Source organism: Anneissia japonica, unplaced genomic scaffold (assembly GCF_011630105.1).
Source record: "Anneissia japonica isolate Jap-2015-1 unplaced genomic scaffold, ASM1163010v1 scaffold737_len1565949_cov176, whole genome shotgun sequence".
In the NCBI taxonomy this organism is placed as follows: Eukaryota; Metazoa; Echinodermata; class Crinoidea; order Comatulida; family Comatulidae; genus Anneissia; species Anneissia japonica.
The window spans coordinates 736,204-750,183 of record NW_022741618.1 but is presented as its reverse complement, the minus strand read 5'-3'; the positions used below and the strand labels follow the sequence as shown (position 1 = coordinate 750,183).

General features: G+C 33.5%; 1 protein-coding gene across 3 annotated transcripts; it reads left to right on the top strand.

The window, feature by feature from the left end:
* The first annotated feature begins 701 nt into the window (after nt 1–701).
* LOC117118818 (heparanase-like) lies at nt 702–13,872 on the top strand. Of its 3 annotated transcripts, none has more exons than XM_033263529.1 (9): nt 702–1,115; nt 3,071–3,216; nt 5,090–5,260; nt 7,668–7,869; nt 8,208–8,459; nt 10,291–10,402; nt 10,646–10,776; nt 11,892–12,038; nt 12,510–13,872. In XM_033263529.1, the coding sequence occupies exons 1-9, from the start codon at nt 856–858 to the stop codon at nt 12,670–12,672; spliced, it is 1,584 nt and encodes a 527-aa protein (XP_033119420.1). In that variant the 5' UTR covers nt 702–855; the 3' UTR covers nt 12,673–13,872. The 3 variants fall into 3 exon arrangements, with proteins under 3 accessions (XP_033119420.1, XP_033119422.1, XP_033119421.1); XM_033263531.1 differs by having other exon boundaries at nt 756–1,008; XM_033263530.1 differs by lacking the exon at nt 702–1,115 and adding an exon at nt 2,291–2,553.
* The last annotated feature ends 108 nt before the right edge of the window (nt 13,873–13,980 follow it).

The window sequence follows — 13,980 nt, the reverse complement described above, 5'->3', positions numbered from 1 at the left end:
AGATGTATATAAGAGACAGATATAGAGGCATCGTAATGATGGGTGCACGTATAACCCGAATGTTATAAACAATATAAAGTTAATCAAAGATTATGAATATTTTTATTATGATTATTATTTTTATTATTATTGCTATTATTATTATTATGATCATCATAATACACAACATTGTGAAAGTCCGATTGTACGCCCTGTCCTGTTTTATTAAAAATAATTATCAATTGGCTTTATATTAATAGCAATAATAATCATATTTTGTTATTTCATCACCTGTCTCATTAATAATATTATTAGGCCTGTTATTATTATAAAGAAGAAAATCTACATACATTAAAAATAAACATAATTTATGTATATTTTTTTATCTTTCCCTTATATAAAATATACGTAGATTAAAAGTGCACATAGATTAAATTAAAATGTTAAATATGTTAAAATGAATAGTTAGCATTAGTATGCTGTATTTAAAAAAAACATTTAAAAATTATGTTTTATAGGCCTATTACATACACACATAATAATGACATTATATGATGAATATACCACGTTTTCAACCATAGTTTTTAAGTGGCGATGGGCTTTAAATTTACATAGGACTACATAATTATTATACAGTCCTGTAAAAATAATCATACTCTAGGCCTAGACCAAATTTATGTAAATTTGCTCAGTACTATGCACTACACGTACCATACAATGGTAATCAGATTAAACGCAATACAACAAGCACTCAATGACATAATTCTTGTTTCCTGCCGTCGTTGCTTTTTGATAAACACCGATTTACAGCCACAAGCGAGAGTGATAGAGAACGAGCTATAAAAAAGCAATTTCAGTTGCATACAAAGAAGAATAATGTCACAACAACTACATAGCATGTCATGGTTTTCCAGTATTCTATTGCCACTGGTGTATCTGTTGTGTAGTTATTCGAGTTATGCTTGTTTGTGGAACCAGCGGTGGAACGAAACTCCGCACGCCAATAACATTGATTGTATCAAACTCTATGTGAGTACTAACAAGGCTATTAACGTGGTCAATGGTCGATTTTTATCAGTTGCAATTGACTCGGGCGAAATCGAGACACACTGGAATTATGGAAAACTTAACTTCAGGTAGGGCAGCTTACATACCAACCACATACTCATTAAAGCGTTACGTGTATGTGTGGTGTGGTGTGGGGTAGGGAAGTGTATCGATGATACTACACAAACGGTTTCGTGTCTTGTTTGGTGCTACTCTATTGTATAAAATTAGACATCAAATTGTTATTTGACAGTACTCTGTTTAGCTCAATGAGGAACAGCATCGTTTGGGAAACAGACCTCAAAGAGAGGTCACTTTTCGGAAACCATGTTGGTTTTTTTATTGGCTTTTAAATTCACCATGAAATCTGATGTTACCTTAATACGATCATGTTCGTACCATACTTTTGAAGGTCTATTAGATATTTAAGTCTCCAGGTTGTAAAGTTGTATGTTGTAATGGCGAGATAGATTATCTTGACAAGTCGACATAGTAAAAATGTTATGTTGTCATGACGAGATAGATTATCTTGACTAGTCGACATAATAAAAGTTGTATGTTGTCATGGCGGGATAGATTATCTTGACAAGTCGACATAATAAAAATTGTATGTTGTCAACTCGACTTGTCAAGATAACCTATCTCGCCATGACAACATACAATGTTTATTATGTCGACTTTTCAAGATAATCTATCTCGCCATGACAACATAACATTTTTACTATGTCGACTTGTCAAGATAATCCATCTCGCCATGACAACATACAATATGTATTATGTCGACTTGTCAAGATAATCTATCTCGCCATGACAACATACAATTTTTGCTATGTCGACATGTCAAGATAATCTATCTCGCCATGACAACATACAATTTTTACTATGTCGACTTGTCAAGAGAATCTATCTCACCATGACAACATACAATTTTTATTATGTCGACTTGTCAAGATAACCTATCTCGCCTTGACAACATAACATTTTCAATATGTCGTCTTGGCAAGATAGTTCATCTTGACATGTCGACATGATATGTATATTATGTCGACTTGACAACATAAATTATCTTGACAAGTCGTCAAGTCGAATGGCACTTAGGTGCTTCCGTATATGTGCATTGTTATAACGCCGTGGTTAATCGTGCTTTAAAGACTAGTTGTTGATATTGATAGATTGAATGCAACACACTTAATCTATACTTCCTTCCGTTGAACACCGATTTAGAGATATTAACGAGAGATTGAGAAAGTGACAGAGTGAGTAATAAACTATAATTAAAATGACTACAAAAGAAGGAATATGTCAACAACTCGTTAACAACAGTTTCCTATTTTTGGTGATGTTGAGCAGTTTTCCGATCTTTGCTTGTTTGTGGGAAAGGACTATGTCAGGCGGTGGTACCGATCATATCAAAGTCTATGTGAGTACTGACCAAGCCATTAACGTGGTCAGTGATCGGTTTATATCAGTCGCCATCAGCTCTGGCGAAATCAAGAAACACTGGAATAATGGAAAACTTAATGTTAGGTAGGTTTGTTATGCGGACAGTAAATGATGTACCTAATGGTGGGGGATTAGATAGCGCACTATAGTCTCCACATAGGCATATATTATGTCATAAAACTTGATCACTCAATTTTTGCCTGCATGATGACATTTTCTTCAATGATTATAGGCCCAAAGAAGAGTCGCTTTTACGAGTCTCAGTTCATGCTTATCAAACCATTAAAAACACATCGTCAGGTCATACGTTCATGTTATAATTTAAACCCTAGTACTTTTAAGGAAATATCAATTAAGTTCTTTCAGTTTCTTGCAATTGACCCATGGACTTAGCACTTAGACGTCTTAATGGGCCTATCAAACAGGAGACATTGTGCTTCTAAATGTTGTAAACATTTCAATTATGATAAATTTTTTGAATACAAAATATAGTCAGTGTAAATGTTTAGTAGGTCTATTTTACGTATGCCTACTACATGCATGTGAGCTATATGTTAACCATCCACCATTACGCTATAAATCTGTAAATCTATTCCACCAGCTCAACGCAATTACAGACTTTATCTTCGTCTCTGCACCCGATGTACCTACGGCTTGGTGGAACAAATGCTGACTTTCTATTATATAAAGATACGATTTTGGAAAGTCATAAACCCAGAAAGACATTCAAAAACTACACAATGACAGGTAGGTCCATCAACCTCTTTACATCGAAGAAAGAAATACCGAAATATCAAGTGTTTGAAAGTACCTAAAATCAATTAGTTATGAATAGTAAAATCCTGTTTTATTATGTTAATACTATAACTAGGTAGCATACAGCGAAGAGCATCTACTGCCATACATATAATAATGAAATATAATTTTCATTCTTTCATTAAAATCCATTATTTCCACATCCATTATTATTAATAATATATAATTAGGCCTATCATGATGTTTGTTTCTATCTATCATAAAAATTATTATTTTTACTTATTTGTTTATTTTATTTATTTATTTGGTATAAAATACTCAAAATACAACAAAGGTTGAAATACTTTTGAGTTTACAATATGAACATGATGCTGTAAATATATATAAATTCAGGGCCGTTGGAAGCGCACCGGCCGCACCAGCTATGGCACGGACCACTTTTTCTCAATTGCATTACTTTCTGAAATGAATATATAATGATAATTATGAATAATATGAATGTACGCATCGCATAGACTTTTCAATCATGGTACGATGAACCTGAGATAGGGTACAGTATCTAGCCCACTTCCACTAACTTTCAATCTTGTATCTGTTCCTGCATGGGGTTGGAAAAGGAGTAGTTGCTTTGCAGCACATTTTCAAAATTTACAGGTATGAATTTATTCACCAACTTTACCCCTTGAGGGGGCGGGGGGATTAGATTTTTGGGCATCCACAATTTATACTTTTAGACCACAATATTAGGGAATGGCAACCGCAACTTGATTGGATTTAAAAATTAGTTTAGTCTCACGTCGTGGCGTCGGACCAAAGATGGTGGAGGATGTCCAGGTTTGTAAAGGGGTGTGGTGCTCAACAAAATTAGCCATTACAGTGCGATGAAAAGCAACGATAAATAGATTAAATCCAAACATTTTTATTGATATATAGGCCTACATTACTACGAGAACAACCAACTTTTTGTTCAGGGCTTTCTAGCAGTGGCGGCTCTAGGATATATTTTCTGGGGGGGGGGGGGGCTAAGTTGTCCGACAGGGGGACTTGAGCTCGTAGGCTCGAGCTGGGGAAAGGGATGAGAGGGGGTCCCTTCTAAATGAGATTTTCTTTAGTTTCTCCATCACTATCAAACATGCCAACACCTATAGACATCAACACCATTACAGTTCATCATCATCGTCGACGTCATCGCCATCGACATCATCATCGTCATCATTATTTTCATCGTAGTCATTATCACCTTCATCATAACCGTCATTGTTATCATCATTCCCTCATCATAATTATGATCATCATTAATTTACATTTTTTTCTGGACATCAAGGTAAACAAGGTTTAAAGATGTATTGTCTCTTGAAAATGACGAAAAAAATCACAAAAATAATTTTGAAATTAACGAATTAATGAATATATCACATCAAACACGCCACAATGTTATTGTTTTAGCCTCGCCAACACGTGTTCAAACACAAATAATTTCCTCATCACTGGATGGAAAATAATATGCGAGTAGGCCTAATTGTCAATAATGTTTACTGAAACAACAATTAACGATATTGTTGTCTTTTCTTGAATACTTACCTGGATAAACCGACTAATTGCCTATTCTCTCCCAAAAGAGAACACTCCTTGGTATTTTGTGCGAATGGTATAGAAGCTGTTCTGCAATATGTTTTATTAGATTAATTATAGGCCCAAGTCTATCGACGAGGGGTTAAGGTGGAGAGAGAGAAAGATAGATAGCGGAAATGGGAAATAGAAAATAACAGACACAGAGTAATACTTTTAAGAGGAGTACATGCGTATACGAAATTATTTTGTTAGTGAGTTTTTTTATTATTTTTTTTATTTGTGGCTTAATCAGATACCGACTGGGATGATATTAATCAGTTTTGCAGAAAGGTTGGCTCGCAACCAATTTTTGACGTGAACGTGCTGCTGCGCAATGGAAGTGACTGGGATGATTCCAACTTTCGCAAGATTCTCTCCTACAATTCTAAGCAAGGCTACCAAGTTTACTGGGAACTAGGGAACGGTAGGTGATGATATGAAGATGACGGTGATGATAACGGTGATGATAACGGTGACGAAGACGATGAAAACGATTATAATAATATCAATAACATGCCTAATAATATTTGATTGAACAGACACTTGTATGTCGATGCCATACACTGACGATGCGTATATGTAATTTTAATTGTAATTCTCTTTTAATACCATTATTCTTAAATTGCTATTGACTTTTGATTGGTGACTTTGTGATTTGTTTCTGTGATTCTTCTGAATGTAATTTTTTTTAAATAAATAAACCTGAATAAAGTACAGGTCTCCCTCCAATCAAAGAAAACTCTTGGGACCAGGCTTTTAGTGGTTTTTAGCAGCAGCTTTGATCTCTAATTAGACTCTCTCTAATTAAAGACCGTGATCTTTAAATATCTGGTTAATTTTTTTGACGAAAATTAAGAAATGATATTAAATACAAGATTGTTTTATTCCAAATGGGGTTTACAGTTACTATATAATTTTAAGTTCACTTCCCTATTTCTCAGTTTCATTTTAATTATTTTTAAGTTTGTGTCAATTATGTTTTATTTGTATTTATTGTACTGTAATTAAGTGATTCATTATATTGTATTTAAGTTGAACGCACCGCCCTTGAGTGCCGCCGATCTAAAGGCGTATGTTCACAAAGTAAATAAATATATGCTGTTATTGATTCTTAATAAACAATTTCTAGGTAGCCACACACCAAGTCATGCGCTCGTTCTTCCAAATTTAATTACAAAAATATGGAACACTGTAAACACAAAACATTGGCTTTTGATATATTATTTTGATGTCTGTGATGTAAAACAATGCACTAAAAGCACTATATATTTTAAAAGTTTCATTAATTGAATGAAACGTTTTCAGTTTTGTCTGCCAAAACCATGGTCTTTGGTGTGTATAATCCTCATAATTAAAGACCGGCACATCTAGGAGATCTGTTAAAATGAGATCTCTTAACACATTTGAATATATATTTACTGTTTATTGGGACGGATTTCCGGGAGACAATTGATACTGCAGTAGTAAAAATTATAAAAACATGCAAATATCGTAAATTTGCGGGCGATGGTTTAATTTCTTGGAGATTCGTGCTTGCTTGCTGGAGTGCGGGCGGTCCTTCCCGCCGATTTCCAGGACATTCCGCCCCGGGACTCTGCAGGAGACTTAGGACCCCTGGGCACTAAATGTGGTCTCTAGATTTCTCTGTTTAGACGGAAATTAAGAAATATATACATCAAACGTTATAAAATGGATGTACAGTTATTGCGTGCTGTTATTCTTAATAAAACACATGTTTTATTCTAGCTTTCAATATTGAGATATTCCTAAGATCACCAATAACATTATCGTTATTCATGTGTATTTGCTAATACGTTTATGTTTAATTCATATATAACAACATTTATTATAGGACAAAACTGAATTGACATCACTCATTATTTTATAGTGGTCGTTAATTGGAAGGACAAATTTCAGGTGGATCTACCAAAACCATAGTCTCTAAATAAAAGGAGGCTTTAATTGGAGGGTACATCGAATGATAAAAGATAGGCATTCAACTGGGCCGCAAATAATTGGTGTAATTAGGTGGTCTTTAATTGAAGGGGTCTTTAATCGCGGGAAAAAATTATAAACCTCCACTCAGAAATACTGGGTTGGTGTCCGACAGGCATAGTTTTCCGCCATAGTTTAAGACTAACGTAAAGCGCCTATTGGACCTGTGTGCGCTATATATAAAATATTATTATTTGTGTTTTATAACCGTTGTGTAATGTTTTAGTTTTCTTTTTACTATGATCTTGTTAAACAATTTATATCATTAAGTAAAGCACAAATTCTGAGAAAATTTGTTACTTCTTAAAAAATATAAAACTAAGTGCTGTATATAAGTATATTAAGTTGATTTTGTCTGACAAATTATAGGCCTAATGCACTACACATAGTGAACAGTAGTGGACAGTATCTTCTTATATTCAGCAATCTTACAGTCACAGTCTTACATGCAGCAATGGCGTCATTCATCATCATCATCATCTGTGTTCTGCATACTGGCAGGTTCATAGCAGTTAATTTCTCCAACGTTATCTATTATATGATCTACGTTTCCTGATGGTATAGCTTTCATTTCTTTCCTTCTGGTCATCTAACACATTACTCTTTTTTCCCTCGAGGCCACTTTCCTTTCCTTTCTTCAATAATCTACCGTCATTTTGAGCACATATTTTTTTTGTTTTAAAATGTAAGGGCTATGCTCTTTTATTGCGGTTGATTTATTTGTATGATATGCAACGCACAAGATTCACATCTATAATGGGATACACGCGTATTGTAACACTATTTGCGCATGATTATTGTGGAATTAACGCATCCCTTTTTTCTTTGACACCCAGAGCCTAACCATTTTGGGAGTGGAAAAGTGACCAACATGACGATTAGTGGCAAGCAACTTGCTCTGGACTACCGTAATTTACGTAGCCTACTGGATTCGTTTGATTACTATCGTCACAATTTCATCATGGGTCCGTCGGTCACACGTCCAAGAATCAAGACTGCTTCATATATTACACAAACTTCGCTGAAATATTTAACTGAGTAAGGAATGAGTCCAATTTTGTCAGAATCATATGGTACCTACTTTAGAAGAGGTAGTAATGCATATCATGTAGTAGGCCTAGATGCTATTCTAAAGTTCCAACAATATTATTATTGATGTTTTGTTATTATAATTATTATTTAAATTATTTTTAATATCCACATTTTCCATTTCGTTTGCTCGTCGTTCGGCATCTCCTCCTTGGAATTTCTTGTCAGCTGGATGTGCCCTTTTTCTTTCGTTTTACTAATTTTATATTTCGTCACAAACTTTTTCTATTAAATTATTTTAGCTATAACTTTAATTATTTATAAATATGTATTATGTGCTATTTTAGCTTTTATAAACATGGTGGAGGTGATGCTATTAACGTGTCTACATGGCACCAATATTACGTAGATGGTCGAATCGCAACAGAAGATAACTTTACAGATCCCGATATTTTAGATTATTTGAAAACGCAAATAAAGGGTATAAAAGAGATTGTTTACAAATACAAGCCTGGTAGCAGAATATGGCTTGGTGAAACAAGTTCAGCGTATGGTGGTGGTGCAGATGGACTTTCGAATGCATACATTGCTGGCTTTATGTAAGTATTTTGGAAAATATTAAGGGTTATGTATATACTTATTGTCAATATGTAGGCCTATGTATTATATTAGGCCTGTCAATTACAGTTTTAATGAAAACACTTAACAGATTAATAATATGAAATTTAAAATATTGTAAAAAAATGTATCATTTGTTTTGTAATTACCATATACAATGAAAAATATGATATTAGATACAATAGCATATATTGATGAATATGAATTTAGAAAACTCCGAATATCTTGGAGTTAAGAAAATTAAAATCCAATTCGGATTATGTACACACGAACAGGCGTTTTCTATAATTTCATTAGCAAATAAATAAATAAATAAATAAATAAGTTAAGTAACTTGAACTAAAACCCTGTATAATAAATTGAACCAAAAGGAAGTAAGTTGATAAAAAAAAAAACGACCCTCACATCTTAGAAATAAATAAAGGATTTAATTGTAGACATGCTTCGGATTGACTTCAACAACCCATCAACAACAGAAGAGCGTGGAGAGTGAGAAAACAAAATGAGAAAACAAGAACCAAACGATTTTTTAAATTGGTTTATGAATATAATTATTGGACTTTCTACGTGATTTGTTGAGGTACATTTAGTGGCAGTAAGGCTGATATCTTCAATGACATATGTGGTTATTTTCTTTTAAAAAAATCAATTAAATTATTTAAGTTACTTCAACTGAAATCCTCGATAATCGAGCCAAAAAGAAGTACACATCTTATAAATAAAAGGAATGATTTCATATTTCGGATTGACTTCATCAACCCATCAACAGTACAGACAAGCATGGAGGTTATACCTTCATAATATATGTCTCTGTTTAAATTCTTCATAACAAATCTCAATTGATTAATTGCTCATTTGAGAGAGTGAGTAGGTAAATCAAAACAATTTCAGTTTCACTCATTACAGACTTTTCAGTACCAAGAAAATTATGCAAATGACTACCATACAGATTAAAATGAAACTCTTGATAATTGAACCAAAATTATGTAAGTTAATAAAAAAAATTAAAAAACAACCCATCTTAGAAATAAAACGTAGGATTTATTTGTAGACATGTTTCGGATTGAATTTAATTACCCATTAACAGTACAAAACAGAGAATAAGAAAGTAAGAACCAAACCGCCATTTTGATTGGTTGTATACAATTACTAGAGGTAAATTTAGTCACAGAAAGGCAACTTTTAATGACACACAAATGGGAACGATTTCAGTTTCACTAATTACAGACTTTTCAGTACAAAAAAAATTATGCAATTGACTAACATAAATAAATGGTCTTTAAAAACAACAATAACTGTATATGCACCTGTAAGGAGTTTTTTTTTTTTCTAGTTTTCAAGTAAAACTAAAAAAAGCAGTTGTTATTGTTCAGTTGTTATTGTTCAGGATTTTTAACTCAACATTGAGACTTACTGCCACCGAAATCTAATATAACTTTGAAAGAAAATATTAAAAAATGAGACATACCTATAAGTTGAAGTTTGATTGTAATTCGATCTCATAAAAGGAAGAAACTAAAGGAATGACATAAAGAATCTATAAATAATTGGAAACTGTTTTTTTTTTAATTAAAAGTTGACTTATACATTAGCGTATCGGATTCTTTATAATTACAAATTCCAACAATTATGTTTCCCTCCTTATTTTCGGCGAATGCGGTATATATCTAAATCAAGGTGCTACTATGCATTTATTTTTTTTATAAATACCTATACATTTATAATAGGCATATCTTCAGATTTCCCTGGTTTTTTATTGATAATATTCCATAATTTCAGATATTTCATTAAAATAATTTCTAATTTTCATAGGTGGCTTGATAAACTTGGCGTAGCTGCTTTAAATGGCATTGACGTAGTTATTCGACAAACCCTATATGGTGGGAATTATGCACTTTTGGATAAGAATTTGAAACCTCTGCCGGTAAGTTGAGTTCACATATTTTGATTTGTTTTATATAGTGCTTTTACGGAGACAGTCAACTGAGTTTGTCCCCGTTCGTCTCAGTTAAACAATGACATTAAATGAGCTATCGATTGCGAGACGATGGAAAAAGGATCCTGTAACTAATGTGACGCTATCACAACCAGATCAAAAATTAATCTTATTTTTTAGCTTTACATAATTATAAAAAAGTTAGCATTTTTTGTCTATTTTGTCTTTCAGGATTGGTGGTTGTCGTTGCTTTATAAGCGCCTGGTTGGGCAGAGGGTTTTGAAAGTTACAACGTCTGCACGTGGAAGTGATTTAAGTCTGAGGCTGATACGGTCTTATGCACATTGCACATTGGCCAGGAGGTAAAGTAAAGATTTTGATCAAGGGTATGCTTAGATGAATGAGGAATGTATACTTACTCGGTAAATTTAATGACACACAAATGGGAACAATTTCAGTTTCACTAATTACAGACTTTTCAGTACAAAGAAAATTATGCAATTGACTAACACAAATAAATGGTCTTTACAAACAACAATAACTGTATATGCACCTGTACGGAGTTTTTTTTTCTAGTTTTCAAGTAAAACTAAAAAAAAAGCAGTTGGAATAAGGTCTGTTATTGTTCAGGATTTTTAACTCAACATTGAGACTTACTGCCACCGAAATCTAATATAACTTTGAAAGAAAATATTAAAAAATGAGACATAACCTATAAGTTGAAGTTTGATTGTAATTCTGTCTCATAAAAGGAGGAAACTAAAGGAATGACATAAAGAATCTATAAATAATTGGAAACTGTTTTTCTTTATTAAAAGTTGACTTGATACATTGTATGTATACTTACTCGGTTCATCATTTTATATTATTATACATTCATTATTCAGCCAAAAATACACCATTATACAAAACAATTGAGCAAAATTTAAACAAGAAGACAGTAATACAACCTAAGTTGACTGGAATCAATAATAGTGTTTAACACGTTGGATCTTGCTTATTTTAGCAAATACTCCCAATTTAAGTGAGAATGGAAAGACAATGTTGCTCAGCTGAAGTTCGTAGGCCCAGGTGACAACATTGTAACACTTTAAATTTACGAGAGAGTGTCGTGATTCCTATAACACATTAACATAGTGCTTTATGAGTAGCTTGGTGGTTAAGGTGCTTGCCTCTGATGCCAGAGTAACTGGTTTATATTCTATGACACACGACGTTTTTCTCACAGCTTCACTCCTTACTGAACCTAGTTGTAAATTCTCATCGGTTGAGCTGAAGGTTCGTGAAATAGAATTTACTGTCAGTCAAAAACCTGCCACAGACTCATTTATTTAATTGAAGGTTCTTAAGACTTTGTTTTCAGAGCATACTTCCATCCTGGCAAATCACTCCCGGTAGAGTGAAAATAAAATAATAAAATCACACCATAATTAATTTAATTAATTCCAGATTGCTGAATTCATTTTTATCATTTCAGTGAATACGTAGATGGTGACGTCACGGTGTATATACTGAACCTGGACAAGTATTCAAGCAAGAGTGTATCAATAAACCAATTTAGTGAACTTAAAAGAATCGACCAGTATCTGTTGACCCCACATGGAGAAAGTGGTATGAGATCACAGTAAGTAAAGATGCATTTTACGTAGGCATTTTTTTGTCAGTGGGTAAGTTCAAGAAACATTTTATGATGATACTTTTGCGTAATCTTGCTAACAGACAGACATACAGCTCGACAGACAGGGAATACATAACCTCCTTGACGGAGGTAATTATTGGCTGTTTTGTAATAATCATGAGCTCTTCGACAAATTATTTTAGACGCGCACGTTCAGAATGATGGTACGCCCAATTATGTCTTTACACGAAAGGCTGCTGCCACACGAAGTCAAGAATTGACCAGCTTTTACTTATATCAATAAATAATATACTGTATTACCTTTTCATCAAAAAACTTGAGCCAGTCAACTTGTAACCCACTGGCAAACCCTAGTTTGTGACCATAGATTTTGCCAAAGGCCTAATAATAAATTGTTCACTTTAAAAAAAAAACAACAACAGAGGTTAATTTCTTTTCATAATTGTCACTTTTCAGACATGTCAATTTAAATGGTGTAAAACTTGAAATGGTGGACGAACGAACTTTGCCAAACCTACCTCCAAAGAAATTGGATAGAAAGCAAGATATTCTGTTACCACCACTCTCATTTGGATTCTATGTCATGAAAGGTGCAAATGCGTCGGCGTGTTTGAAGTAATTGAGTGGCAAGGTACCATATCGATTGAACCAAAAGCCTGATATTATGATTATTGCACCACACACGTTATAATTCTATGCAGAGTTACGTAAAATGGGCGACGCACTTTTTCAGCTTGGTAACGCGTTATGTAAGGATTACGAAGGGCAAAAGTTGTAGGCCTATACATGCCTATTTAAAATCATAAGGACCGGTCCCAGGACAGTTATAGCAACTGTCTTCACTCCACTATTAATCCTCTTGTTATTATACCTGGTTTCCATAGAATTGGTACAGGCTATCGCCGACAGATTTTCGCTGCAGCTAAACCTGGGAGCCTTTTCGATTGCGTCTGGCCAGACTTCTGCGAGGCCCGATGCTCCTATGAAGCCATTTTGGTAAAATATTACACCGTTTGTAATGATGTAAATAGAGAAATAAGGAAACAAACGAAAAAGATCCATGACTTTTCTTTAGTGAGCTCAATATATATATTTTTTTTTCAATTTTTAAATTCAAGTAGGAATGTTAGGGATTTTTAATGTCATCTAATTTAAAGCCTGAGTCGTTGCATTTTTGGTACATTCCTAGTCCAATTATTATTTGAAAAGGTCAGGCAAAATCTAGTTTCTACCCAATAGGCCTACATTAAATAATCCACTGTACCATATAACGCTAGACTATAGTGATTCTTGGATGGAGGGTAATTAAATTGTCTTGTATTGCTGTAATATTTATCTCAAGCAATAGGGCGCAATTACGTAACCAATACTACTTGTATGCAAAACAATTCATAAACAACAAGTGTTTGGAAATTTAACTTTGCTTGTTTACAAACTTTCGACGAATTGGAAAACATCAGCGTCACAGACGTACGAATGCATATGCATGAACGATTGCAAAGTTTTCTATTGCTTTACAGCATAGGAACCAAAACAGCATAGGAACCAAAACAGCATAGGAACCAATAATACCACATTTCGGCATTTAATTACAGCAAAGTACCGTACCCAATCACGTAGACTGATAGTGAATACATAATGTGGAAAAAGACACTGGCCTAGATCTACTATGTTCATGGTGATGTCATATCTTGATATTATAACTACACTGACCTAGTTTCAGATTGAGCAATATAATGTATTAACAAGTCCTACTGTGTTGACACCTAACTGTCAGTACATTTGACGCGTTTTGTGTTAATAAATGAATAATTTGCTATTGTGACGTCATTGATACATTATTCAATACTTTCACTCTCTTCACTTGCTTGAATAATAATAATGTAATTTAGTAAGTAAATTTAAGTAGTTAATATGTTGTACAAAA